This window comes from Melanerpes formicivorus, unplaced genomic scaffold (assembly GCF_026170545.1).
Source record: "Melanerpes formicivorus ecotype bairdi unplaced genomic scaffold, bMelFor1.0.p_v2 SCAF_5, whole genome shotgun sequence".
NCBI lineage: Eukaryota > Metazoa > Chordata > Aves > Piciformes > Picidae > Melanerpes > Melanerpes formicivorus.
The window spans coordinates 28,701,628-28,728,737 of record NW_027142357.1 but is presented as its reverse complement, the minus strand read 5'-3'; the positions used below and the strand labels follow the sequence as shown (position 1 = coordinate 28,728,737).

General features: G+C 41.3%; 1 protein-coding gene across 13 annotated transcripts in view; it reads right to left on the bottom strand.

Annotated features, from left to right (window-relative positions):
• The window catches only part of TMEM177 (transmembrane protein 177), a 35,716-nt gene extending 14,802 nt beyond the window's left edge, over positions 1-20,914 (bottom strand). For 2 of the 13 annotated variants that reach the window (XR_010987400.1, XR_010987405.1), the window contains exon 1: positions 13,472-13,763. Coding sequence is in view for 6 of the 13 variants with exons in the window: in XM_068138944.1 (XP_067995045.1) it covers positions 16,817-17,752 (936 nt within the window). In the remaining 7 variants the exon portion in view is untranslated. Of the gene's footprint in view, positions 1-13,471; positions 13,764-16,635; positions 17,767-19,683; positions 19,815-19,883; positions 19,902-20,603; positions 20,778-20,860 lie in introns of those variants that run through there. The other 11 variants (XM_068138944.1, XM_068138947.1, XM_068138945.1 and 8 more) reach the window with 11 other exon arrangements.
• Between the last annotated feature and the right edge of the window lie 6,196 nt (positions 20,915-27,110).

Sequence of the window (27,110 nt, the reverse complement as noted above, 5' to 3'; positions counted from 1 at the left end):
AGGAGCCACATAGGCTTCTCAGAGCACTTCGTTCAGGAGATGAGCCAGCATGTTGTGAGACCTCTCACATCCCAAAGCATGGGATAGTGGCAGAGTTTGGCTTTAGCTTAGTCTCTCTCAACTAAAATGCTGGTGCAGATACATCTTTTAATGCTAAGCACAGAAGTTACCCTTTTGCAGCTGATCAAGCTTCCTTCTGCTACAATGCAATGCTGTTTAAAAAAAGACCTTCTACCTGAAAATGGACACTGTTGCTGCTTCTCTCTAAGGAGGCATTAGTAAACTGTCTACTGGCATTACAACAGATTTGCCTCTGCACAGCTGTACATAGCTTTGCACTTGTGTTTGCTGATCACTGAAGCTGAAGCTAAAGAAAATAAACTCATCAAACATATGCACACATTGCTTAAAAAATAATGCAGACTATAGCCTATTAAATATGTCTCTCTCAAAATAAATTAACAAACAACCCAGGAAGCAAAGTCATAAAACAGGGGCCCTGTCTAGTCTGCCAAATACTCTCTGCCTTGGTCTCTGATCAGTTACAGTCAGACATTCATGACTTTCTCAGCTCTGTCCATAGAAAAATCTAATTTGGAAGTACTTTTAGAAGATAATTTTGGTGCACTGAGAATGAAAATATAATAACAGCACCTATTCCCAGATCAGGTACATCACACATCGTTTTGAGACAACAGAGTCATTAGGCTCTTACACCTACTTCATGTACTTTAGAATAACAACCATAGGAATTTTTTTCACATTTTGTTTACTGCCATTCTTTGGCTACTGCCTAAATCGTAAAGGCTGCAGCAGTTACCATCATGCAATAGGACCACAGGGCTTCAAGATTAGAAATAAATTTGCTAAACTCTGGCTTTATTATTTTAATTCATATATTGATGACAAAACACTGAATGAGAGCACAATTCAGCCTAAGAGATGAGATGTCAGAATAATTTTATATCTTGTGACTAGCTATTGATTCTAATGGTATCTCTTACTTAGCTGCCTTTGTTAATGACTTTATGGTGAGAGCATATTTCAGCAATTGTGAACCTGTGGAGCGCTCTATGTTCTGGGGCAAGTGATTAGCTTAATGAGGAGAAAGCCAATTTCCTGAAGAAGTGCCTTGAAATAGTTCCTGCTTTTAAATGGACTGTAACACAGACAATTTGTCATTTCGAGGTATAAAAAACACTTAACTTCACACTTTGGTGCATTTACAGCACTCCTGCAAAGGGACAAGAGAGATTAATAGATTTTTCTCACCTAATAAAATAGGTGGAAATTGGTCCCTTCAAGTCCTCTTGCTCGATAGAGAAACCAAAAGATTGTGCTCGAGGAGCAGACTGTCACTTAGATTCTCAGGTACTTCCCAAGTTTCACTAGATGTTTATTATTGAAAATATGGCCCATGGACATCAAACCCTGTGACAGAGCTTTGATAAATGCTTGTATCCTTCAAATACAACATACTTATTTTGTTATGGGCAAGTACCTTTGCGTTCAGTAGTCAAGAAGTAATAGCAATGCCAAGATTTCAGTAAGTTGAAACTGCCTTGCTGCAATCTTCTGTAGAAGTAAAGAAGCTGTAGGAAGGAACAACTATGAGTGTTAGGTCATCTAGTCCATCTTGCCAACAAAGGGTGTTTCTCTGCAGCCTTGGCAAGCAAACCTGGTAATCAGGATTGCCAAAATAAAAATTGACAAGAGCCTTGATACTTGATGTGCAAGGAAAAGAAATGAGCACAAACCAGGTATTTACTTTGCCTACATTTTTTTCAGAGTTTAAGCAGAAGGGCTGGAATGCCCTTGAAAGTTCATCCTTGGGGAAAAGCTGTACTGTATTAGCTGTGTCTTGGCACTTGGCAGTTTATGCCATCTTGGATTTTTCCAGTAAATTTAAGAACTGTAGTGGAGAAAAAAAAATGTACAGGGAAGGTTTAATATAATTTTTTCCTCCCCTAGTTCCTAAATATAAGATGCACTTTTTACCAGCCCACATCTGCAAGTTATGACATGCTTACCATAATATAAAAAGGCTGTGAGTTTAGGAAATTGAGATTTAGCACATTCAAGGATTATAGTTTTAGATGGTCTCAAGCTCTCTCACTGCTCAGTAGCAAAAACCTTCTGTCATTGAGCTCTTGAGCTAAAAACCCTTTTCCTGTGCAACCATTCTACTTCTTGTTAAGGTGACTCAGAATAACTTACTTACATAAAGAAAGTGAACTTTGTCTGTGTATGAAACTACACCAGGTTAATAGACCATTATGACACAAGAAAGACGAAAGAAGCTGGACAGCCATCAGAAAAACATCTCCAAGTAGAAGATATCCTCATCCTCACATAGGGATGAAGTTACAGCAGCAACCACTGTGGTAATAAACACGTAACTGGGCAAAATACTTTTGCTATAGAATTTCTTTGTTAATGCCAGTCACCAAACAAAACAGGCCACATATGATAGCTTTATGGTGATGGTGAAAAAAATGCTTTGATGTTAGGGGGGACTATACTGGTGATTGCCACACTCTTCAGCTCATGCCAGGCTAGCACTCTAAAAATCCAGGCAGCAGTCAAGGCCAGGATGTGGTAAAGTGGCCAGAAAGTGCTCTCCTGCTGTGATGGTGTGACAGCCTCTACTACTTTGAAAAGAAAAAAAGGACATCTACTGGAAGTGTTGCTGTATTGAATATAAGTCTGCCTGTCACCTTGTGTTATAACAATTACACCAAATTCAGAGACAGGAAGAGAGGTATAGAATATTCATTATTTGTTGCTTGTCAGCTAGTGGACCTTTCCGTTTAGATTATCTTAGTTTTTAAGACAGTCAAACTGGCTACCACTTTGGGATATATTTAAAATATGCTGGTCCAGAACTTGATAGTGGGATAAATTCACATAATTCCACTGATCTCAGAGGAGCTTTTGCAATTATATCATCAGAGTTTCTAGTCCATGATTGAATTTCATGACTTATTTCCAACATATACACTCAGAAGTGGAAATGTTTTGGTCTGTATTTTAACGGAAAATAAATGTTACGGGTGATTTATGTCCTACAGACCCACAAAAAATGTGCAAAAGATAATTAAAAGAATGGATATTGCATTCCTTTGAAATAAGTAATTCTTCTCACACCTGCCTGCACGAGTTGTGGCATCATACGTTGTGACTTCACTCCTACTCTTTCACATTTGCTTAGGAAATCTCAGAGTTCTGAAACATTGAATAATTAATTGGCTGTGGGAAGCTGTGAGCAGGAAATGTTACATTAAGATGCTGTTCTCAGAGCATCAATAAGAAACAGAACACATTAAATGTATGTCCATAGAAGAAAAAATTCTGGAAAAAATGCATATATCTGATCTTACTATGCACCAAATCCACCTGTCCTTTCTGTTGCCCCTGCCTCACCTCTTAGATAACTCCAAATGTTTATGGTCATTGCCAGTAAAACTTAGATTCTCACAGCAGCCAAGTCGGCATTATTCCACTACAAATAGCACACTCATGTGAGTTTTAATCACCTAAAGATCTCCAAAACATGGGGCTCTTGGCAGGGAAGAAGCCTTTTCTACAAGAAGTGATGTTTTTTACTCTTCTGTAATTCCTCAAGTCAATAAAGAAAACAGAGATCAGAAAATTGCTGTTACTGTTTTAATGGAAATTGATATTCTCCTAGCAAAAAGATACTTTTGAAGAGTAAATGGTCAAGGCATAACAAATGAGTAAGAAGTTGGGTCAGAGTAAAAAACAAAGATTAGAAATATTTGGTAATTTTTCTACATCACAGAAGGTTGATTGCAAAATATTCCTAAGTATCATATTAAAAATCTATCAGATTTGCTAAATGTATTAATGAATGAGTAAGGTGAGAGTAATGAAGCCAGAATTTGGAAGGCAGGAAAAGTCATGGACCAGAAAAAAAAACACCCAAAAAACCCCTCAATGGAATCTGACAGAACTAGAGAGTGGGTCTGCTGATGAAAATCCCCTTAAAGAAGTATAAGAAAAGACACTGCAGAACTGGAAGGAAGCATTCACCTACAAGTATACAAAATCTTACAGGATTGCTTTTATATGTGATCCAATTTTTGTTACAAACACCTTAGATGGCAATTAGTCTTAGCTTGACGTAAGTGTACTAAGTGGGATCCCACCTCAGATCCTGCAGCTTTCATTTGGGCACCAGTTGCACCTTACTCCTAAACCTTCTCTTCTCCTATGTAATTGCAGCTCCCTCTATACCTCATCATAGGTCTTGCAGTCTATGCCTCTGATAACCTTGGTAGCTCCCGATAGACCCTTCTAGTTTCTTCTCATCCTTTTTTGGACTGAGATATCCCACAATGTGTAATCTCTGTTGATGGACAACTTCCAAAGCATATGGGCAGCTGTCAGGTAACTACCCCCATCACTGTGCCTCCTTTCCCATCCCATCTCCATCCAAAAGCATCAAGAAAACGAAATGTTACAAACCTTCAAGTCAATAAACACCAACAGAATTAGAACGTCAGCCTCTGAACTTTAGAATGGGCTCAGGGAGAAAATTCCCAGCATGGTCAATGCAGATGGAAGCAAATTTCATTTGTACTGTATTTCAAGCATCCACTGGAAAAAGCCCTCCACTACAGATGAGGTTCAAGAGGAGTTCTGGCAAAATAGACAGCATCTCTTGTGTAACTTCAGTGACAATTACACCTGGCAAAACCAGCCAGACTGGACTCTTTCATTTGATAACCTCCTATTATTCTCTCAGTGACAGGAGCATATGCCCTATAAAGGACAGAAATCACTTTGTTATCATTAAAACACAGACACCTCTATGGTAACCCAGGCGATTCTTAATGGCCACTCTGCAACACATAAGCCCAGGAGGACAAACAACATCTCCAACTGGGAATACCAGGAGATATAATGTCTATTTAGATTAAAAATAGTAGCATCTACATGAGAATCACCCAAAGTAATGTTGAAAGGGCACAGAAGCAAAAAACACCTTTGACTTCTGCAGACAATATAGAATGTTACATAGAATAGAATGTTACATAGAATAAACCAGGTTGGAAGAGGCAATATCTTCAGCAGTGACATAAAGCTTTCAGTGGTAGTTTTCAAACTTTTCAGATTGTGCCATATTAATGTTCTCTAATGGTTTAAGCCTCTTCCTAGCACCTCTGCACATGTTCAGCAGGAATGAAATAAGCTTGCATGCAGCTCTCATTGAACACTGAAAACTGAAGCATGCTGTCCCCATTGCATCCTCTGGGATGTATCCATGGAAGTTATAATAGTGACATTTCTTCTATCCCATACAAAGAGGTTAGAAGGAGAATAATTTCTAATTGAGATGAAGGAGATTCTTTAGCCAGAGGGATTGAATTTTATATTGTCAAATTATTTGAGTCACAGGTAGGATCTCACTGGTCTACAAGTGCCATAATGTTGATGCCTGTAATTCCTAGCTGGCTATTAGAGAATCACAGAGTTGTCAGGGTTGGAAGGGAGCTCAAGGATCATCTACTTCCAATCACCTTGCCATGGGCAGGGACACTTTCCACTAGATCAAGTTGCCCAGTAGGTGATCATTGTAGATGTGCAGTTATTCTTCTAAATACCTCAAACCGGTCTCCCTTCCCCTTGGTTAGACTCCCATTAACCAGGCCCTCCTGCTAGTTACTATTTTTGCTACCAGCATTGCCCTGGCATTTAAAAATCCACTGAGTATTATGAATGGCAGATGTAACATTTGCTGGACCAAAGAATCTCAGACTGCAACTCAGCTCAGCCTGTTAATCCCAGGAAAAGCAGTCATGTCCTCAAAATCTGTGTGCTTTGCTGAATTCCTGAAAAAAATGGCTCTTTCAGAGAGAATGCCAAGTGTTATCCTCACTGGGCAGGACTTACTCAAGCACAGATGCTTACTGACTTGCTGTCAGTGCTCATGTGAGTGACTGCCTGCCAAGAGGTACACCAAGCTCACTTCTGACACATGGAAGCTTACCTGTCATGTTCTTTGGCTGACAGATCACTGCTCCTTGGTCCACAACATTATTTATTATAATCAGAAAAGGAGTAAATAAAGAACTCTAAATTTGTGGATTTCCTTACATTATTTATAGGAACATTGAACAGAACAGTTTCATTTTTAAACCAGGGAATCACTGTTTCATAGCTGACAGCCTGTGAAGCCATCTACCAACTGCAGAACGGAAGAACTTTGAGTAGCTGAATTATAAAACACCTGATGAGTTTATGATGGCATGATGGATGCACATATTAAAGGACAGCAATGATCTGTATTTTACACATTGCTTTTCAGGGAACCTGTTAGTGTAAGGGGAAATTTATATTGCAAGCTCTTTGACAGACTGGATAGAGACCAACTTAAAGCTATGAAATGCTAACAAATACCACTGGAAAGACAGAAAATTGTAAAAGACGTATGAGGTGACCATACTTCTGTGCCACAGGCTACAGAAAGGTTTTTTTTAGTATCATAATCAAGAAATGTAGCAGTCTTTCTGCTGTCTTTAACCCGCTTTAATAGCAATAAATTGCTTTGGGTTTTGTTTGTTTGTTTTTCCTAGGAAGCCAACATTATAAGAAAACCAAAGGCAAAATAAGACTTAAGAAGCAGGCAGAGGGGACACTGTTTCACACTGCTGAATATAATCTGTCCAAGGAGAGCCCAATTAGTGCTTGGTGGTTAGGTTATCCATCTCAGGGAATTACTTGGTTTCAGTCTCTTGCTTGCCAAGGAGTTAAACACTTTCCACATTAGCAATAATGAGAATATGATGTAAATAATCCTTGGATTGCATGATACAAGCAGCTCCCCTTTAACCTACCAGAAGGCTCCTTTTGCCTCTTCCCCTTCTAGACCCATGATTTCTGGATTTCCTCCTGCACCGTGATAGAGTTTAACAACAGTAGGATCCCCCTCATCAGTCCTTGCCTGCAACACACTCCTTCACATAAGCTCCAGATTATGGTTTAAACTTACAAATCATAAGACTGAAGAGACAATTTGGCACAGGTCTACTTCCTCAACATGCACCCTATCATTTTACACAATGCAGTGAACTCAATGTCACCTTCTCCAGCCAATCATTAAAAGGACATCCCAGCTGCACATTGCAATGGGTTTGATCCTCGCAGTGTAGCTTCAGGCAGGTCAGAGCAGAAGAACAGACTGATCCCCTTCACAGATCCAGCAGTGGCAAATGAATGGTTGAGCAAGGTCCAAGCAGCATAACTGGGTCATTTCCAGACCCTTGCTGAATTCTGCCAGCCAAGTAACACATTGCTATCAGTCATGCCTTCTGCTGGTTTTAAGCAAGCACCTCTACTGGATTTAGCCATCAATATGGGCTCCATTTAAAACATTCAAGGCAAAACTCAACAGAAACTGTAAGATTAAAACAAGAGCAACACCATGAAACAAAAATGGTATTGCAGGTCTAGGTTTTTTCCAGAGGCTTTCATATCCACAGTTTCAGCTGAAGCCAACATGCATCTGATACCCATAAAGTACCAAGTAAGGAACAATTCTTTCATACCAGACATCAAATTTGAAAGTCCAAGATAAAAACATTCAGTGAAGGGGAAGGAATTTTGTCACATCTGACCCCATAACATGTACACACAGTATTCTGCAAGGTTCAAAGCTGCATCAAACTGTTTCCAGTCTCAAAATACAAGAAACTTCAGAGACAGCCACAGAAAACTTACCTTTGGGATCTCCACATAACACTTCTTCAGTGTGAGCAATTGTGCATATGGATTAAGGAAACAGTATGCATGCGTGCCAGCCAGACTGCTAATGCAGAGCATGGCATCACATTTGTCTTTGTAGTGTTGGGGTTTTTCTGTTGGTTTGGGGGTTTTGTTTGCTTGTTTGTTTTCCATTTAGTTGGTTGGGTTTTTTTTCCCCTGCTCACTGCATAAACAGAAAAACAGATCTGGTCACCACAGGACTCTAGAAGAAAATGTACTGTTTCTTGATCCATGTATTGTGAGGTCTCAGCCCAGATTCTTTAATACTCACTGCATGAAATCCCAAATATGCAGAAAATCACAGAACCACAGAATCACCAAATGTTAGAGGTTGAAAGGGACCTCAAAAGATCATCTAGTGCAAGCATCTGTCAGAGCAGCATCACCTAGAGTAGGTCACACAGGAATGTTTTGCAGGTCTCCAGAGAAGGAGACTTCACAATTTCTCTGGGCAGCCTGTTCCACTGCTCTGTCAACAGGACAGGACAGGACAGGACAGGACCAGACCAGGTTGGAAGAGACCTTCAAGATCATCATGTCCAACGTATCATCCAACACCACCTAATCAACTAAACCATGCAACCAAGCACCCCATCAAGTCTCCTCATGAACACCTCAAATGATGGTGACTCCACCACCTCCCTGGGCAGCCCATTCCAATGGGCAATCACTCTCTTTGTGTAGAACTTCTTCCTAACCTCCAGCCTAAACCTTCCCTGGCATAGCTTGAGACTGTGTCCTCTTGTTCTGGTGCTGGTTGCCTGGGAGAAGAGACCAACCTCCGCCTGTCTACAACCTCCCTTAAGGTAGTCGAGAGCAATAAGCTTTTCCTCATGTTTATGTGGAACCTCCAATGCTTCACCTTGCACCCACTGCCCCTTGTTCATCACTGAGAAAGAAACCCTAGTCATTCTTATTCTGTTCTTGGACTAAAACTTTTGCATTTTCATGGCTCTACACATCCAGTTCAGCTGCTGGAAAGTTAGGAAAAAAATGAAACAAATGTTTTCACATTTCAAATTGCAATTGCCAAAGCATGTCTTTAATTTGCAACACAAATGATGTTCTGTCTAGGAAAGCTAAGCTTTACACCTGCTTCATAGGTATAAAGCCAACACACAAAAATTGAGGCTTCATCTGGCCAGCTGCAACTATGCCATAGCCATCTTCACAAGTGAAGAAGATACAAGTGAGCACTATTAGGATCTGTAAAGTGTGACTGAAAATAATTAGCTGGATTTCTAAGCTCCATAAAGTAACAGATTCAGCATTTCCTTTTATAAGTTGTTGCGATGCTTAATGAAAGCTTCGTCAATAGAAAGTTTGTCTTGTCGGATTTGACTTTTTCAATATTCACTGTTGTATCTTTTGATTAGATGGAAAAGCATGGAAGCAGAAGGGAAAGAAGTGTTAGGGGATGAACATAATTTTCCAAATTGCTTAAAAGAATGTACTAAAAAAAATAAACCTTTGGGATCACTGCCTTTTATTTTTGTATGGCAACTTCTAACCAGCACAGGCGTATAATGAATGCCTGAACATTAAGAATTTATGTGTGCTGCCTTAGATGAGCATAATTCTCAACTATTATTAATGAGGAACTATACAACACACTTCAAGTTTTATGCCTAAATTACATGAAGTTTCTAAAAACCACAAATACATCTGTCTGTGGGTACCTACAGAGAATTATATAATACGCTTTTATAACACAGTCGCTGAGGCAGTGGAGTTCATCCCATATGAGAAAAGATCTCACAAGCAAAACTGTCTACAGAGTAATTCTTCCCTAGCTCTGTTCTCTGAAATATTTATAGATGTCTCCAGTCTAGTCAGCAAATGAATAAAAAAAAAATAATTAATCCCCCCCCAAACCCAGCATCATTATTTACCACACGGCTGGATCTTCATTTTCTGTCTGCCCTGAGAAACAGATCCAGTGTTTCATTATACAGAATAGAATGGAATTAACCAGGTGGGAAGAGACCTTGGAGATCATTGAGTCCAACCTATCAACCAACACAATCTAATCAACTAGACCATGGCACCAAGCACCCCATCCAGTCTCTTCCTAAACATCTGCAGTAATGGTGACTCCACCACCTCCCTGGGCAGCACATTCCAATGGCCAATCATTCTTTCTATGAAGAACTTCTTCCTAACATCCAGCCTAAACCTCCCCTGGCACAGCTTGACACTGTGTCCTCTTGTTCTGGTGCTGGTTGCCTGGAAGAAGAGACCAACCAGGTCCAGGCTAAGCAATCCCAGCTCCCTCAGCCTCTCCTCATAGGACTTGTGTTCCAAACCCCTCACCAGCTTTGTTGCCCTTCTCTGGACACCTTCCAGCAAGTCAACATCCTTCCTAAACTGAAGGGCCCAGAACCGGACACAGTACTTAAGGGGTGGCCTAACCAGTGCTGAGTACAGGGGCAGAATGACCTCCCTGCTCCTGCTGGCCACACTGTTCCTGATGCAGGCCAGGATGCCCTTGGCCCTCTTGGCTGCCTGGGCCCACTGCAGGCTCATGTTCAGCCTACCATCGACCAGTACCCCCAGATCCCTCTCTGCCTGGCTGCTCTCCAGCCACTCTGACCCCAGCCTGTAGCACTGCATGGGGTTGTTGTGGCCAATGTGCAGAACCCGGCACTTGGATGTGTTAAATCTCATGCCGTTGGATTCTGCCCATCTCTCCAGCCTGTTGAGGTCCCTCTGCAAAGCCTCTCTACCCTCCAGCAGATCAACTCCTGCCCTCAGCTTGGTGTCATCTGCAAATTCACTGGACTCAATGCCCTCATCCAGATCATCAATAAAGATGTTAAAGAGTATGAGACCCAGCACTGATTCCTGGGTGCCTACTGCTAGGTCTGCGAAGCTTAGCCCAGTTAAAGAAATAACCTGGAAATCAACTGCAATTGCTTGCAAAAGTGCATTCCAATTCTTGTGTAGTACACAGTTTAGCAACAATACCAAGATTTAGAAAATTTAAGGAACATGGGATTATTTTCCTTGCTTTGGCTTTTCTTCTGCCTTTCAAGCCCCTCATTCTTGCAAGTGTCACTCAAAATGATATTTTTTTTTTCAAAAGTGAGTGTTCTTTTTCATCAGACAAAACCCAACAGACCCCACTGCTTCTGCTCAGTGGCAGGTGATTAAAAGACATCTATAAACTCATTAGTAGAACTGGCAATATGAGCAACTTGAAAAGACGCCGTTCTCAAAGCCAGCGTGCAGCATCTCTGCACAGCAGCCCTGCAGTCTAACACAGGCATGCCTGAGCTCAGTCAACCTCAGTACAAGCAGTTAATGATACATTACTTGTTATTTCCTAGGTCACAATACATCACCGGGACACAGAAGTGTATGAAATTCCCTACAATTTTCAGGAACATGAAGCAAAATTACTAATGGCTCAAAGGGAATAGCAGCATCTCAAAAGTGATTACAGAGGCTAATTAAGATCAAAAGTGAACTGGGTGCCATAGACAGCAAGTTAGAAATGAGTCTTTCAAACAGTAATGCCAAATGGAAAACTCAAAAGTAATATTAAATTTTCTTTTTGTGTGGCAAAACAATAAGATTCTTAACCACAATGCCTCTTTGCCATTCAGTCAAAGGAATTTTTCTTTGCAAAAACATGTAGACTCAACCTAATAAAACAAAAGATGTTCAAGCTGCTGTGGTGATTGGCTAATGAGCACCACAGAAGTAAGTAGGTAGTGCAAATGAAAGTGCAAGCAGCAAGTGAAAGTCCAAAAGGTTCACAAATCCTGAGCGAGCTGACACAGCTTGCAAGATGAGTCAGCTGGCAGCAGAGGCAATTAAGAATGGCAGAGCAAGGGGAAATGAAAAGGAACAGAGAATGAAGAAAAAACACTCTCACTGGAAAATTATTTCAGCAAATGATAGAAAGAAAGCTACCAGCAGTCAGCAGGTCTGCATTACACCACTATACAGTTACTAGCAAAAAGTTGTTAGGGTCTTGCATGTCCTTTCTTAACATTTCTTCTGCAAGAACTGCTGGGACAGTGAGCCTGGGATTTGGCTCACAGTGTCTTATGTTTTCTAAATACTATTAGTCATCTCAATGAGATCTGCTGTTTTGCAAGACTTCTACAGCATAAGTAGCTTGGCCACACACAAAGGGGGACACAGCTTCACCTGTTACTCATTAATGCCTTGACTACATTAACACAGCAATGCTCCTGCAGAACAAAGCAGCTAGGGGCTCCAAGTAACCACATTGGGACTGCAAAAGAGCCCCACTTCCAGATGATGGAAGGCTGGAAAGTCAGCCATAAAGAAAAAAAAATTCTTTCTATTCTCATGATTTCAGGGACAACTCTTTTTTCAAAACTTAGGCACAATATGCTTAATTACTGACATACATAGGAAGCTTCTTGTTACACTTTAAGACAGAGGTGACATTCTATTAAATGCTCTGTAAGCATACAGTACCACAAATGATTCCTGCAGGAAGGACTAAAGAAAGACTAAGGTGGGGGGAAATACAAATACATCCAGGCTTGCTTTGTTTTCCAAAGCACATTTTTGGATGCAGACTTGAGTTTTTAAGTGCACTCTGAAGATTGCAGATCAGGATACATCATGGTGAACATGTTCTGACTGAGGACAATGAGAGCTCCCAGCTGCTTAGACATTTCAGTGTTCATTTCTAGCTATGAAGTTTAAGAGCTTGGCTCTTCCCCCGCCCCCCAAGTGGGAAAGACAAATTGATTTCTAGCCAAATTTTAATGATTTTCTACACTTTACAGAGTTGGCAGTTTGAGCAGGTTGAAAAGAGGTTGTGGAGTCTCCTGGACACATTGAAAACCCGTCTGGATACATTCCTGTGTGAACTACCCTAGGTGTTCCTGCTTTGGCAGGGGGTTGGAACTGATGATCTCTGGAGGACCCTTCCAATCTCTAATGTGCCGTGATACTGTGATATATTCTCAATGAAAAAGAAGCCCAGCAAATATCCATAAGCCATTTTTCAGCTCTTTCAGATTTCATTTGCATAACACACTAATTCTAAGAGAATAATTACATTGGTTTTCTCTTCTTAAGTCTAGTTACGGCAACAACCAAATTCAGCTTCCCTCTCTTCCTGACAGTGTTCATCTAATTCTGAGATCTTAATTACATCTTCCTACATCAGCATTCCTCTGCTTACCAGTGTGTTCTGCCTTTCAGTTATGCATACTCCCAACTGGGATGAATGAAACCAAGGAGGAATAGGATGCATGGATGGCAGATTGTCTGCAACTTGATCATTTTTATATTAACATAATCACACCTGCTACATGAAGTTTTTAATGAACATGAGTGGATAACAGTTGCAGAATATGGCCCACATACTTGTCTCAGCATCTGCAGCTTGGTAGGAATTGCATTTCCATATAGTGGAGATGCCTACAGTTGTTTTAATGATGCCCACAATAGCTGCATATAGCAATACTCACTCTGGGATAGATTCTTTTCCTTTGTTCCTTTAATGAAAGCTGTCTGTGATTCAGTTATGACGACTTGATTCATACATTTTAATTCACTCCTACCCAAGCCACACTTTGTCACAGTTGTTTCACAACTGCTATGGCCAAAGGCAAAACAAGAGCAGTAGGCTCCATTTCCAGCACCACCTCTCCCAACACCACCAACTTATCTGTCAGGTTCTGGAAATTACCTCAGTGTGAAAAGGGGTGGAATAACAGTGGCCTACTGTAATAAAAAAGTGATGTTTTCTGAAGGACCACTACACTTCAACTGAAGCCCTTGGGGAACATTCTTCACTCACATGCCACCTGGGTGGAGATTTCTCTCTTGAAAGCCACCTCTGAAGATCCTTCTTCCTGTGAACTGCAAGAGGAACAGAGACTCGTAGAAGTTTGTCTTCAAGAAAACTGCCTAGCTCTCAGCCTTGCTGTATTTCTGCCAGTTTTATGGGTTTGACCATTAAACAAACTGAAATAATCTCCATGAAAAGAAACCACAATTTTAAGGATAGGGGGGAAAAGTATGTGAAGCAGACTGCTTTCTTGGATGTCAGTAGGAATTCTGAGGAAAGTACCTAGGTGGCTCTTCTCTTGCATTATTATCCACTAAAGCTTTATGTAGCAGCAAGCATTACATTAGTGTAAAAATTAAGTTATGAGAAATGTGGGGGTTTTTGTTATCTAGAAAATTTAGGATAACAACACAAATAAACCATTTGAGAAAAATCTCTCTTTAAACTGTGTATAAATTTAAACTAGAAACTCATTTTGGACATTTGCTACTCGTATTTTTTCCTTTAATCACTTTATCAGACAGAAAGAGGGCTTAATTTTTGGAGACAGTAGCCATTTTTATGAGAGTTCATGTATCTTCCACACCTTTTCTTTTACAGTTTCTTGGCTTAGTCTTCTTATAACCACATCTCCTAGTTAATTCCCTTTGCTCAACATTTTCTGTTGGTTTTCTAAAAAAGCAAACATACAAAAACCCAAACACCACCACCACCCCCCCCCAAAAAACCCCACCACCAAACCTCAAAACCAAACCAAAAACCCAACTGTACAAAGTCTGCCTCATATAAGCAGTGGAAGAAAAGCCAGTTACTACTACAAGCTTTCTGAACTCCTCAAAATTTCAGCTTCAGAGCTGTGGGATGCTTGCTTCTATTTTACTCCCAAAACTAGACCCCTTCTGCCACCAGTACATGGAACTCTTACTTGATTTCACCAGAAGTTCACCTACAGTATCTGCAATATTGTAAGACTTTGCATGAGTATTTTTATGGCCATATGTTTGAGCTGTGCCATTTTTACCTGCCAAATAGCATGGGTGATCTTGCAGCAACAATTAAAATGGCAACACACACATGATAGAAACCTTTTCCAGGACAAGTGACATGTTCCCAAAATTTAGGCAAGTCTTAATTAACAGTTGAGATTTCAATGCCCATTTTCCTTATAGTAACAGTACTATGATTCCAGATTACACAGTAACAGAATAGGAGCTTGACTACACAGAGATGGAAGTGTATAAGCTCTTGGTAAGAGCATCTCTTTAGAAGATAAGGACATATGTCTGAATACTGGCCAGCCCTCCCTTACTGATACTAGCATGCCACAGCAATTTCAAAGAAGGGTAAATCAGACACAGCATAGAGGTTATTGGAGAATCCAGCTCTAAAATTAAAGCAAAGTGCACAACTGCAAAACCCATTAGCATCGCTGGTGCTTTGCAACCTGAGAATGTTAAATAACAGCACTAGCTGCAGGTGCCTTGATGAAAAGCAGCAGTAAGGAGTGGTAAGATGCAAGCAGATTAATTAAACTTTGTTTAAACTGCTATTTGTTGTAAATCTCAGAGAAAACCTCTGTTTCCTCTCTGCACTCTTTATGTAGTAGCAGCCTCTTAAGCTACACAAGTGGGTCAAGTTCTCTCTGAGAACATTTCATGGAATTTAGACTTGTCTGAAGGAGCTACAAAGTTTGAGAACAGTTGTCTTGAAGATCACATAAAAGCTTCAAGGTGAAGCTATAGTAAAAATTTACTGCCCATGCACTAAAGACCTTTCCAGAAGATTAGTTAACCTGGGCAAAACTCAGTTCTGCCAGACAAAACCTTCTTAGGCTGAGACAGAAGAACAATTTCCTTTGACAACAACTCATCACAGACCTCACCAGTCACTGCACCAAATGCTACACTATTTTTTATACCTTGCCTTCTTTGACATAAAAGGTGATATAACTCTAAATGTATGTAAAATTAAACACAAAGTGAAACAAGGCACACAGAAAACCCTCTCTTGAACATGCTTGTCCCACTTGTGAGAAAACAGTCAACCCATGACAGTCACGTTATGCACTGACACTGATGGGAAACGTGCAAGTTAAACATGCTGCAGTCATCATGTCATGTAGAGAGCAGAACTAGATGCTGTGCTGGGTTGAGGCAGCCCCCTTCCCCACCCCTGGCAACCATAAACACTCAGACAAACGGATTGCAAAAGTGATGGAAAGTTTAAATAGAAAGCAGTGAAGTTTTACAGAAAAGCAAAAGCACAGTGACAAAGAAAAATCCCAAAACAGACCCAGAGAGATCCCATCCCCACCTGAGGGTATACCCAAGACCCCCAGGGCTCCTTCTTCCCCCTCCCACTGCTAGGCTAGTCTCAGCTGGCCAGATCTGAGACTGCCCATCCCCCCATGGCCTTGGGCCTAGCCAGGCCCAAAGCCAGGAGACATCTCCCCAGTTACCGGCTGACGGAGGAGGAAGAAAAGAGAGAGTGCTAGACTCCGCACTGGATCTTATAGTGGTGCAAAGGATTGTGGTATGAAATACTACATAATTTCCTGTGTCCACCCGTCTGGGCTGGACCTCTGGACACAGGAAGTAAACATTACAGGGGGGCATCCAGCTCAAACTGCAACAATGCAAGCAAAATGATTCAGGTGCTGACAATAATCTAGCTGTACTAGTATGAACTGCAGCATAATTAGTGTGCCCTACTGAAGAATAGCGATTGCAAGCATAAGGATTTACACAGAGCACGAACTCACACAGGACAGACAGAGTGTGTCTTGGTATTTATATAACAGCACAATACAGACCACCCAGTTTTTTAAACATCTTTAGGTTGTTCCAAAGGAGGAATAGCAAACATACATACAAACACCCCAATTTAAATTACAATGCTTCACAAATTCTTCACTGCACTTTACCCTTTCAATTTTCCAGACTGCAGTGGCAGGAAGGCAGAGGAGAGCAACAGAACTTTCAGATCAGTGTCTGAGAAGTTCCCCTCCGCAGTAGTCTTGTGATTTGAGATGCACACAGAACAGAGCACTTTTGAAGTAAGTCTTGAATATTTTAAGGAAGAATTCTTTATTCACAGAATGTACAGTAACTCCTTCCTAACTACATGCAAAAATAAATCCTGAAATTCTAATGCGGGGGGGGGGGGGGGGGGGGGGGAAGAGCAGCACAGCAGTGTTCCAAGAGAATACATAATTCACAAGTTTCAAATTCAAGCACTCCCTTCCTATGCCTGGAGCTCTCTTAAAATATTAACAATCAAGTCTCTTCGGTAAGTGTACGGGGTATACTTTATTCTGAACCAATGCCTTGGGAAAAGGTTTCCACTCGGGGCATATATCTTTGTCCCTTGTTTTCCCATCAGACCTCGAAGAATCCTGTTGCGGGACAAGATTTTATCATAAAATTCAACCCCCCCTCTGGCGTAGTCTTTGGAAATAGTAGCTGCCTTCCTGTCAGCCTTGCAGTCCAGATGATAGGTCATAGCGTCATAAGAAACATAATAGCACATCAGTCCACCAGCAGCAGTTATGAGGTTACAGATGCCACGAAGTATCAGGGGGCCAGAAGATAAACCTAGAAGTAGCTTTACACCTTTCCCACAGAGAAATGTACCGGCCAAACAAGTTGGAGCCACAAATGCACTTGCTAAGGGGCTGCCATTCTGCAAATACACAATGTCTCTGGCAATGGCAAACTTCTGAGCTTCAAGTGAAAAAGTTAGAGCTTCCTTCAGAGCAACACCTTCCCTGCTCTCCCAGTCTACTTCTTTGCCATTGATCACAACAACGTGGTTGACTATTCCTTTTTTATCCTCAGCTGTACTATCAAAGTTAGGTGGAATGCCCACCAAAGACCCTGAAGGCAGCCAGGGGATTCCAGCACTCACAGGGTGAAAACCGGAAGCTGCAAAGGCATGAAATGAGTCCTTGGACTTCACATTGGTGTCTTGAAGGACATCCTGAAAGACACCACACAGCCTTTGTGAAAGCTCAGCTGGCTGGCCCTCTGACCAGCACTCATGCAATAGTTTGAATGTCTGCTCAGGAAACACATGATAAGAAAGGTTAGCACCAAACAGTCCCATGCAAGAAACAGCCAACAAAGTGATCTTGCGCTTCTTTAACCACACAGATGCCTTCTGCAGGAACCGCACTGCCATAGTCAATTCCTAACCTGTTTATAACACAAAAATTGGGAATTAACGTGTGCATAAATGGGTCTCTCATCCCTGTAGCATTAAAAAAAGGAGCAAAAACCATGAGAAGAAACAGAGCACAATAACCAAAGAAACATTCTCTCTTTGACGTTCAAAACCACAAAATACCTTTACAGAGAAAGTGACACTGATCCATTTTTGGGCCTTGGAACATAGGATGATTGATACAAAGAATTAACTTCTCCCTCTCCTCCACTAAATCAATTTACAGTGACAGTAATAAAGCCACCATACTTCCTCCTTTCCCTAGCAATCAATACACATTCAGTATTTACCCAGCATAGTTGTCTAGTCCTTGCCAGCACAAGCCTACTGTTGTGGTCCACTACAGGCACAGACTATGGATATTAATGGCATGAACCCACAATAATTAGCTTAATCTATGCTAGCCTCCTTTAAGAATTTTAATCACTAACCTTAATACTAAATTCAGTAATTTGAGCTTGCCTACAACTTCCAAAGTAACAAACAAACAGTATGTGTATCTTTGTAACTGTAGCTTTTCCTCCAAAACACCAGTATGTGTTTTTCCTAGTTTGTTTCACTTCCAACTTCCAGGCAGTAGTTCTAGCTCACTCAGCAAAGAGCTCTTTTCAGAAAGCAGCATACTTTCAGTGGCTTCTTTTAAAAATTTGTCTCTGAAATACTTTCTCTGACAAAGAGTACATGCAATCCAGAGCAGAAACAGGTACAGAAAATGTTTCAGGGCAGACCACTACTTTGTGACTTTGTAAATAAGCAGGGATACTTAAAAAAACTTTCAAATCTATCAACTCCATTAGTTCCAAAGTCCTGCTTCCCTTGTGCAATATCAGTTCCTTTTATGGAGCAAGCCACACGGTCTGCTCTGGCCAGGAAAGCTCCAATCTCCTAAAAAAACCCATAGGCTACAGAGTGCTCTCCTAAAATGATGCTACTATGAAGATATAAATGTGAACTAGGCTCTAGCAGATATCAGTGAAAATTGGATGCCCCTGTCTGCATTTGCATCTTGCAATATCTCTTGTCTCAGGGCTTTAACACACAACCTTCAGAGAACCTTGCTGCAGCTGTTGAAGACATCAGCACTTCCATCTGTCCTTACAGGAAGCCAAGGTGCTTTGATACAACCACCAAGGTCTTAGTGTAAAGTACCATCAAAGGTGGGTTTCAGCTATGCTGCTGGGCTTTGTACAGCAGCAGCTGAAACACAGACATATGCTCTCTTCTTCCACTCATGCCAAACAAGAACCTCCTGCAGAGGGGTAGAGTGGACAACTGGGGGCTGTAACATCATAAACCAGCTCTGCATGACATGCCAGGATACACCAGTCACAATTAACAGTAAATTACTATTAACCACAGGGAAACAAAAAGGGATTAAATTAAAGGTGGTGTTTTAATGATATGTTATTACTTCTCGTTCCTATGAAGCTCCTTCAGACATAAAATTCACCAGGAAAAGAATAATCTTGTTTAATGTTTATACTGCACTGAACACATACTGAATACTTAATAGAAAGAGTGATACATGAAAGTATATGGTACAATGTAAGCATACAATAATTTAATATGTATTTCTTAGTGTAATAGGTGCTGAAGACAGGAGGTGGTGATTTGTTTGCCAAAATTATTTAAGAAAAACACAGTAAAGAGCCAAGAACTCCAGATACTCTTCCCTGTTGGTAACTTAGGAAGCCAGGAAGCTCACCTGGACAGGGAGGCAACCAGCAACCCATGGGTGAACCACAGGAAAACATGGCAGAAAGTGCTGTGCTTATGTATACACTTCTTCTAAACAGCCATAAAAGCAGGATATACCACAACACTAACTTATCTCCTGCTGCAGTCATAATTAAAATTAACACCTGCTAAGTATGTTTTAAATTTCTTACATTAAATTATCCTTTGTGCAGGCATGTTTTCAAACCTTTGTGGATGGACCCCTCACAGCCCAGGCTATGTTCTTGACTGGATTACACCCAGCAATCCTGGTACACACCTAATGCAAGAAGAAGCACAAAATGCCAGAGAGCACTCATTTTCTCATGATGGTTAATACTCAAGAAAATAAATGGAAAATTGCCCTTGATACCTCTTAGCCTTCATGCCTTCAAATCTTCCCTGAGGGTCACCCCAGACTCAGCTCCTGCAAAAAATCCTACTACAGCCCTCATGGCATACAGTATCTTTTTTTATTCATAAAACTTTGTGCAACTCATACAAGAGGAAGGCAAGCAGAAGCTACAAATCAATTTATACAGGCCATATCCTGCAAGCTTAATCACCTAGGTAGCTCCCTAAAAGCCACGTGGGTTTATGGGGGCATTTATAAAGTAGTCCCCCCCAAATGCTGGAATACTACTTATGTATGCAGTGTTATGTGCACTCATTCTTACCTAAGCCTGAGAATTTTAATAGTTAAAGTTCAAAGCAGGGGTATCTAGGCAGGTTTTGTCCTAACAGTTGGAATCATAGAAGAATCACACAATCATTTCCTTTGGGAAACACCTTGAAGATCATGAAGTCCAACTGCCAACCCAACACCACCGTGCCCACTAAACTATGTCCCCAAGTGCCATGTCTACATATGTTTTGAACATCTCCAGGGACGGTGACTTCACCACTTCCCTGGGCAGCCTGTTCCAAAGCCTAACCACCCTTTCAATAAAGAAAATTTCCTTAATACCCACTCTAAACCTCCCCTGGGTCACCACTACCTCACTACACCTTCCTTTCAGGTAGCTGTAGAGAGAATAAATTTGTATTTTCTAATTACATGTAGCTGAGGGGAAAGCCCAACTTAAAACGTTACCAATCAGGAAACGAGGCAAGGTCGGGACATGCCTCTAAGGCTGGGGATTTTCAGGCTCACTGGTCGAAAAATACACATTTGAGAGTGGGGGCAGCTAGAAACGGTTTATGGTGAAGGGCGGGCCAGGGCCCGGGAGCAGGCCGCGGGGACAGGCTGCCCTTCCCCGCCTTCCTTCCCTGCCATGCCATGCCGGAGCGCTAAGGGCCGGTTCCTGTGAGCTCCTTGCTTCGCTCCCCCCACCCCACACCCCCACCTACCGGAGCTCCCCGCGCCGTGGCCCAGGCGGGACTTCCGCGGGCCGGCAGCTGCTGTGCAGCGAGCGGAAGAGGCAGGGGAAGAGGCGGGCAGCGGTGCGCAAGGGGAGGGTTCTTTCAGCGGGGCTGCGGCGATGTCGGGGTTTAAAATCTGGTGGCCTCGAGTAATGGCAGCAGAAGTCTGCCTATGGGGATGCCCGACTGGCTGTTCTGCCCCGCCAGCAGCCCAGAGGCGAGGAGCAAGGACGCTGCGCTGTGATAGACACCCTGAGAGGCCGCGGTGGCCGAACAAGGCATGGTCTCCCTTACGGAGAGACCTTGTTTTTCCCACAGTGTCCTTGTATTTCACACTGTAATTCTGAGTTTTCCCTGCAAAATACCTTGCACGTGTGTTAGTAGTAGAGCTCTCCCGCTGCAATGCAGGAACGGTTACTGGGAAGGCCATTGAACATGCACACTAATTTAGTAGCAGCATAACTTGGCATCCATCATGTAGGATTTGTTTTCTCTGTCATCCCTAATAGAAAAAATTAATTATTTGCTCAAAGTAGAAGATGGCCAGGGTCGTGTCTCAATACTCCATGGAGTGCTTACAACCTTGGTGCTCTGTTCTGTCAGGTTGAAGGTGGTGATGGGTGATAGAGAAGCACTGTTCAGTAAGTGCTGGCCTCTGAGAGCATGGCTCTGTTAAATCCAGCCTTGCCCCTGGGCTGTGCCATCCTTACAAACCAAGGACCAGTTTAGGATTTTATTGGTGTAGAAAATTGGTTTTCCCTTGGCATGCGATGGTTGTGTTCAAGAGCCCTTTCAACACCAGGTGCTCATAATGTAACCATTTTTCACAGTCCAAGTGGAAATAACGCTTTGTAGTGGGTTGAATGATAGCAGAATAGGAATAAAAAGCAAGCTGTGGTTATTCTCTACTTACATTAATTTTGGCAGATTTTTCTTTCTATCATAGAATTATTTTTGTTGGAGAAGACCTCTAGGATCATTGAGTCCAACCATCAACCTAACACCACCATGACTGTTAAACCATGTTCCAGAGTGTTGTGTATAGATGGCGTGGTTTTTTTTTAACACCTCCAGAGAGAGCTTTACCTTCCCCTTCAAATCAATAGAGCTGCTACAGCCATGGGTCTGCACACTCAGTGTGTGTGGCTTCATTGTCTGTCAAAATGTGTTATTTGCAACTTGGCATTGGCATTTAGGCAGATGTACAAAGGAAAAATGCATGCAGGTGATGATAGACAATTGGAGACCAGTCTTGCAGCATGAGGATAGATTTTGAAAGTCTGAGAGTCACCAAGACTTACTTATCCTCTTGGTAAATATGGAAGGAAGATTGGATGGGTTTGTATAGCCTAACTTTCTGAAAGGTGCTTCTGCTTTCTGTACTGTTTGAAGATGTCTAGAAACCAATGGCTTCTTATGCAGGAACTCAAGACTGCTGCAGTATTGCATTTGCACTGTGGTTTCTATTAAAAGCTTTATAATAAATATGATTGTTAAACATGAAGACTCCAACTTTACTAATCACTGTGATGACATGATTCTGGTGTCAAGAAGCAGCTGTTTCAAGAAGAAACGGGAAAGAAGGCTGAAGTACAGCCTTTTCTTAAGGAGCACATTATAGTCAGGGAGCAAGGGATATAGTCAACTTTTAAATTAGCCTGCTAGGTGGTGCTGTAGGACATGCTCTAAGTTACTCATTCACAACTGTATCCGAGTTTTGCCTTCATGTCCTACCAGAAGACAGGTAGGTGCCCACCATCACCTGCCTCTCTAAAATTTAATATATAAAATCTTGTTGCTACAGTAGCAAAAAGGTTGATTTTAAAGTACGGAACTGAAATTCATTGACTTCTTTTAATGATTTCTGTAGTCTCACAATCTCTTATGCTTATGTCATCTCAAAAGTAAATGTGAGCCAGTGAGTATCCACTACTCTGAGATACACATATTTCTTCCCCCAGTATCTTCTTCCTGTATGGATTCAATTTATGTGCTTTTCTGTGTAAGTACTGGTCTTTATTAGAAGGTACCATGAAGAGACTTACACTCCTGGCTCAGGTTTATGCAACACTGTGTGTCCCAAAATCCTCTTCATGTAGTTCAGTGCCTGCAGGTGTCAGATGGAAAAGACAGTTCAGGGTGCTGGGACTAGGGAAATATACTCTGTGAGTATGTACGACCATAGAGTAACATTGATAGCAGGAAGAGAGAGCTTATAAAGTCTGCAGGACAAGGATCAGCTGCTAAGTACCCATGGAAGCAGTCATGAAGAACAAGGGACTGGATAGTGTAGACATTAGCAGTTTCTACAAAAGCATTTGTCAAATTAAAGACAAGAGGACAGAGAAGAAGTCTGATGAATAACAGAAGAAATGTTAGAGTGCAAAAAGCTCCTGAAGTGAGCTGTGTTGGTACATCTGGGGAACATATTGTTGTGAAGGAAGGGCATGACATATTAGCCTGGGTTTTGGTGCTGCTACCTGGACTGCTTTTCAGTGTTACTGAGTATAGTGCTTCAGCAATGATTGGGTGAGCTCATGGTGAAGTACAAGGCACTCAAGCAAAATATGTATCTATAAGGTATCTGCATTAAGGTTAACTTACAATTATCTGTGCTGGAAATCCTTCAAACTTGGCAGAAGACCGCAGACAATTCACTGAAAACTGACGAATTAAGTGACTGCTATGGTTCTGAATGATTGTCAGCAGGTCAAGCTTGGCCATGCATAAATGGTCATCCTACTGCACTGAAGGGGAGGAAAACTTGTGGCAAAATGGCTTTCCAGGCAGTGACCCTCAGCAAGTTGCGTATCTCCATATTGCAGCTAATAGCAAAGAGACAGTGGAACTGAAACATGTAAATTCAGCTGTTGAAATCTCAGCAGTTTCAGTTGCTGAAAAGGGAAGATACTGGTTAATATCGATAACATTTCCTTGTGAGTTCCATTTCTGCTGCTTCTCTTATAGTTCCATCTCAGATAGAACACTATTCTTGTCCAGTTGATATGGGATACAACTAGGATTTTGCTATGGCTCAGTTAGCAGTTATAAACTGCACTTTGCCTTGCATTAAGAGTTGTCTGGAATATCAAAAGCTCTGCCACTCTTACGTTGATAAGCAAAGCAGTAATAGAATGAAAAGTTTCCTGTTTCCTTTTAAAGTCTGTTCTGTAGAAACAGATGATATATTCCTAACTATTATCTTATTCCTGGGGCATGCATATGTTCTTAAAGATAAATACTTGCTTTGTGCTGCCTTTTCAAGAGGGATGATGTATAGATAAGTATAACAAAGGATGGCCATTGAGAAACAGCTATTTCTGGTGTCAAGACAAAACTTGAAACTGTAGTATTGAAAAAGGTATGAAAAGATTATAAATTGTGTTGTTGGGATTGGCAGGAATATGGATCAAAGCAATCAAAGTAAAGAGTCTTTATGTGAGCTGGAAGATATTTTCTTCCCAGTGTACCACATCTCAGAATTGGTCAGGGACCAAAAGTTAGTGTTTTAGAAGACAACAAAGAGGCTGTGAGGCATTTGGATTACAGTATCACAGTATCACCAAGGTTGGAAGAGACCTCAAAGATCATCGAGGTCAACCTGGCACCACAGACCTCAGGACTAGACCATGGCACAAAGTGCCACGTCCAGTTCCCACTTGAACACCTCCAGGGACGGTGGCTCCACCACCTCCCTGGGCAGCCCATTCCAATGACAAATGACTCTCTTGGTGAAGAACTTTCTCCTCACCTTAAGCCTAAACTTCCCCTGGCGCAGCTTGAGACTGTGTCCCCTTGTTCTGGGTAAATCAATTTGTGCTGAACCTCGTGATCCTGCAGGTAGTCTACTGCTATTTAAAACTGCTTCTCATCTATCGACATTGTGCAGACAGACCCTATACTGCAGGGGTCTAGCAGTATTACAGACATCATTGTGATACCATTTGGTAAAATCAGAACAAAACTCACAAACCAGTTTATTGTCTAGCTTGGGATTTTCCGCTAATGCATTGTCTACAACTGTTGAGGTTTAATATAGTCTTTGTTTTACAACTCTGGTCCTGCAGTTTGCTAGCTGTAGTGAAAGGAAGGTAACTATAGTGAATTATGACATTTCATGTCTTCATAATACAGCTAATTAGCACTATTCCCCTTTGGAATTGGAAGCAGCATGTCTTAGGAAGGAGTGGATACCAATTCTTAGAGGCAATGTCATAATATTTAACAGATTGAATCATACTATCTAACCTTGGTAGTATTTACAGTTCCTGACATCCTTACTGCAAAGGTAATGATACTTGACGGCAAGCAGAAATTGAGGCTGTTTCACTGAGTTAGTCAGCTTAGATGGTCACTGAGCACTGCTCCATGGTGGGAGTACTTTGCAAACACTATGAGCTTCCAAGTCTCATTGCAGATAAGTATGTGTTTTCCTATCTCATTAGTAGCTGTAGAAGGTACAAACAGAGCATAGGTTTTTCTGGTAGCAGGGGGACACGCAGCCGTGGTTTTATGGACCAGGTCTTTAGATTCTGTTTTGTGTTGAGAAATAAAGCTTTAAAATGTTTGTAATCCCAACACAGAAGTAGACTTGCTCTGATTCTTTCTTGCAAGGCTGGGGGGCAGAACACAACTGCATTCAGAGGATTTCTCTTTGGCGCAAATACCATGAAAAGGATTGTTATTAAATATCCTGGTTTATACATAGCTAGAATGATACACAGAGCAAGACATACCTGGATCAAGACAACATAAAAGCTCTAGGAATAAGTTTATGAATGAGAAATGTTGTCTGTAACACATAGAGTGTTCTGTCATAAGCACTGAGAGTCTTGATACAGATGCAGTGCCCAGACAACTGGAAGGAGGTGCTTTGCTAAAGAAAAGCTGCATGGTGGCATTTGAGTACCGAAGATGAAATGCAGTCAGTTTCTTCCACTTGTTCTCAACAGAGCATGACTTTGTACAGCAGACCTAATAAATGTTAGCTTTGCAGGTTATAAACCTGCAAAATACAAAGACAGTATTAAAAAATCAGGTGAGCATCTTTTTGATTTGCCAAGCTTTTCATACGCTCAGACTGATTTCTCAACAGTCATGACAGATAACAGCAAAAACTCCAGGAAGACAGGCACTGTTACCTAAGGCTATATTGCAGAAACAAACCAGGCTTATTAAATTTAGAATTTGTTTGCATCTACAGAGTTACTCAGAAACTGAACTGCATGATTGATGTCTTCATAGCTGCAGTAAAGCACAGGCACAAGTCTTGGGTCCTTTAGTGATGCATACTGTGTAAGGATGTGCAAGGATGTGTCTCCTGCCTCTACGTATTTAAGCTCTAAGTATCAGATTATGCCAGAAGACATTTGGTAAAGGAAATTAATAAGTTATGCCATATGATTTTCAGGGAACTTCTCTATTTCATGCATTTGAAGCCTATGAAAATAGTTTATGCTCCTGCCCAAGCAGACCACAAATCCCACCCTGACTCGAGTTAGCTGAAAAAACACCCCAGTTCCAGGGGATAGTTATCAAGAGAAATAACTAGATTAAATGAAGAGGAAATGGAAACTACATGTTGAAATGAGATCCATTTGGAACGTATCGAATTAATAGAAACACAACTGATGTAAGACTTGCCTTCTTTAGTGTTACAAACAAAGCTCAGGTCCACATCTGCACTGCCTAAGGAATGAAGAGTCTTGCTGATATTAGTAATGAAGGATACATTCAGTTAGTACAGAAATAACTTTATGTCACCACTGGAAATCTACTATTTTCTTTGTACCCCTACTGGGTGCCACTTTGCCTGGTTCTGTGCTGGAGAGTTGAAGATGTCCAGTCCCAACCTGTGAAATTTCTAATTTAAAAATAAAATTTGCTTGCCTAGCTACATTTTTTTTTTAACCACTCTCAAAGTGACATCTAATTTTCTCCGTCAGAAAAATCACAGTTAAAATACGTAAGAAAAGGTCATAATGAGAAAATGGGATCATGTCTAGCTGTAACACACAGCACTTTTTTCTTGGACAGCGTGTTTTACTGGAGAAAAATAACAGCTTCTGTGTGGGAGCTGACTGAGTCTTATAAGGAGTGCGTGAAGCAGAGAACAGCCACAGTAAGCCAAAGCTGTTTTCTATAAGCCAATTGCTCTGCAGAACCAGGTGAAATATATCTGCTTTGACACTGGTATGTGTCTGTGTGTAGGAGGGGAGGGGTCTAATCCCACACTCTT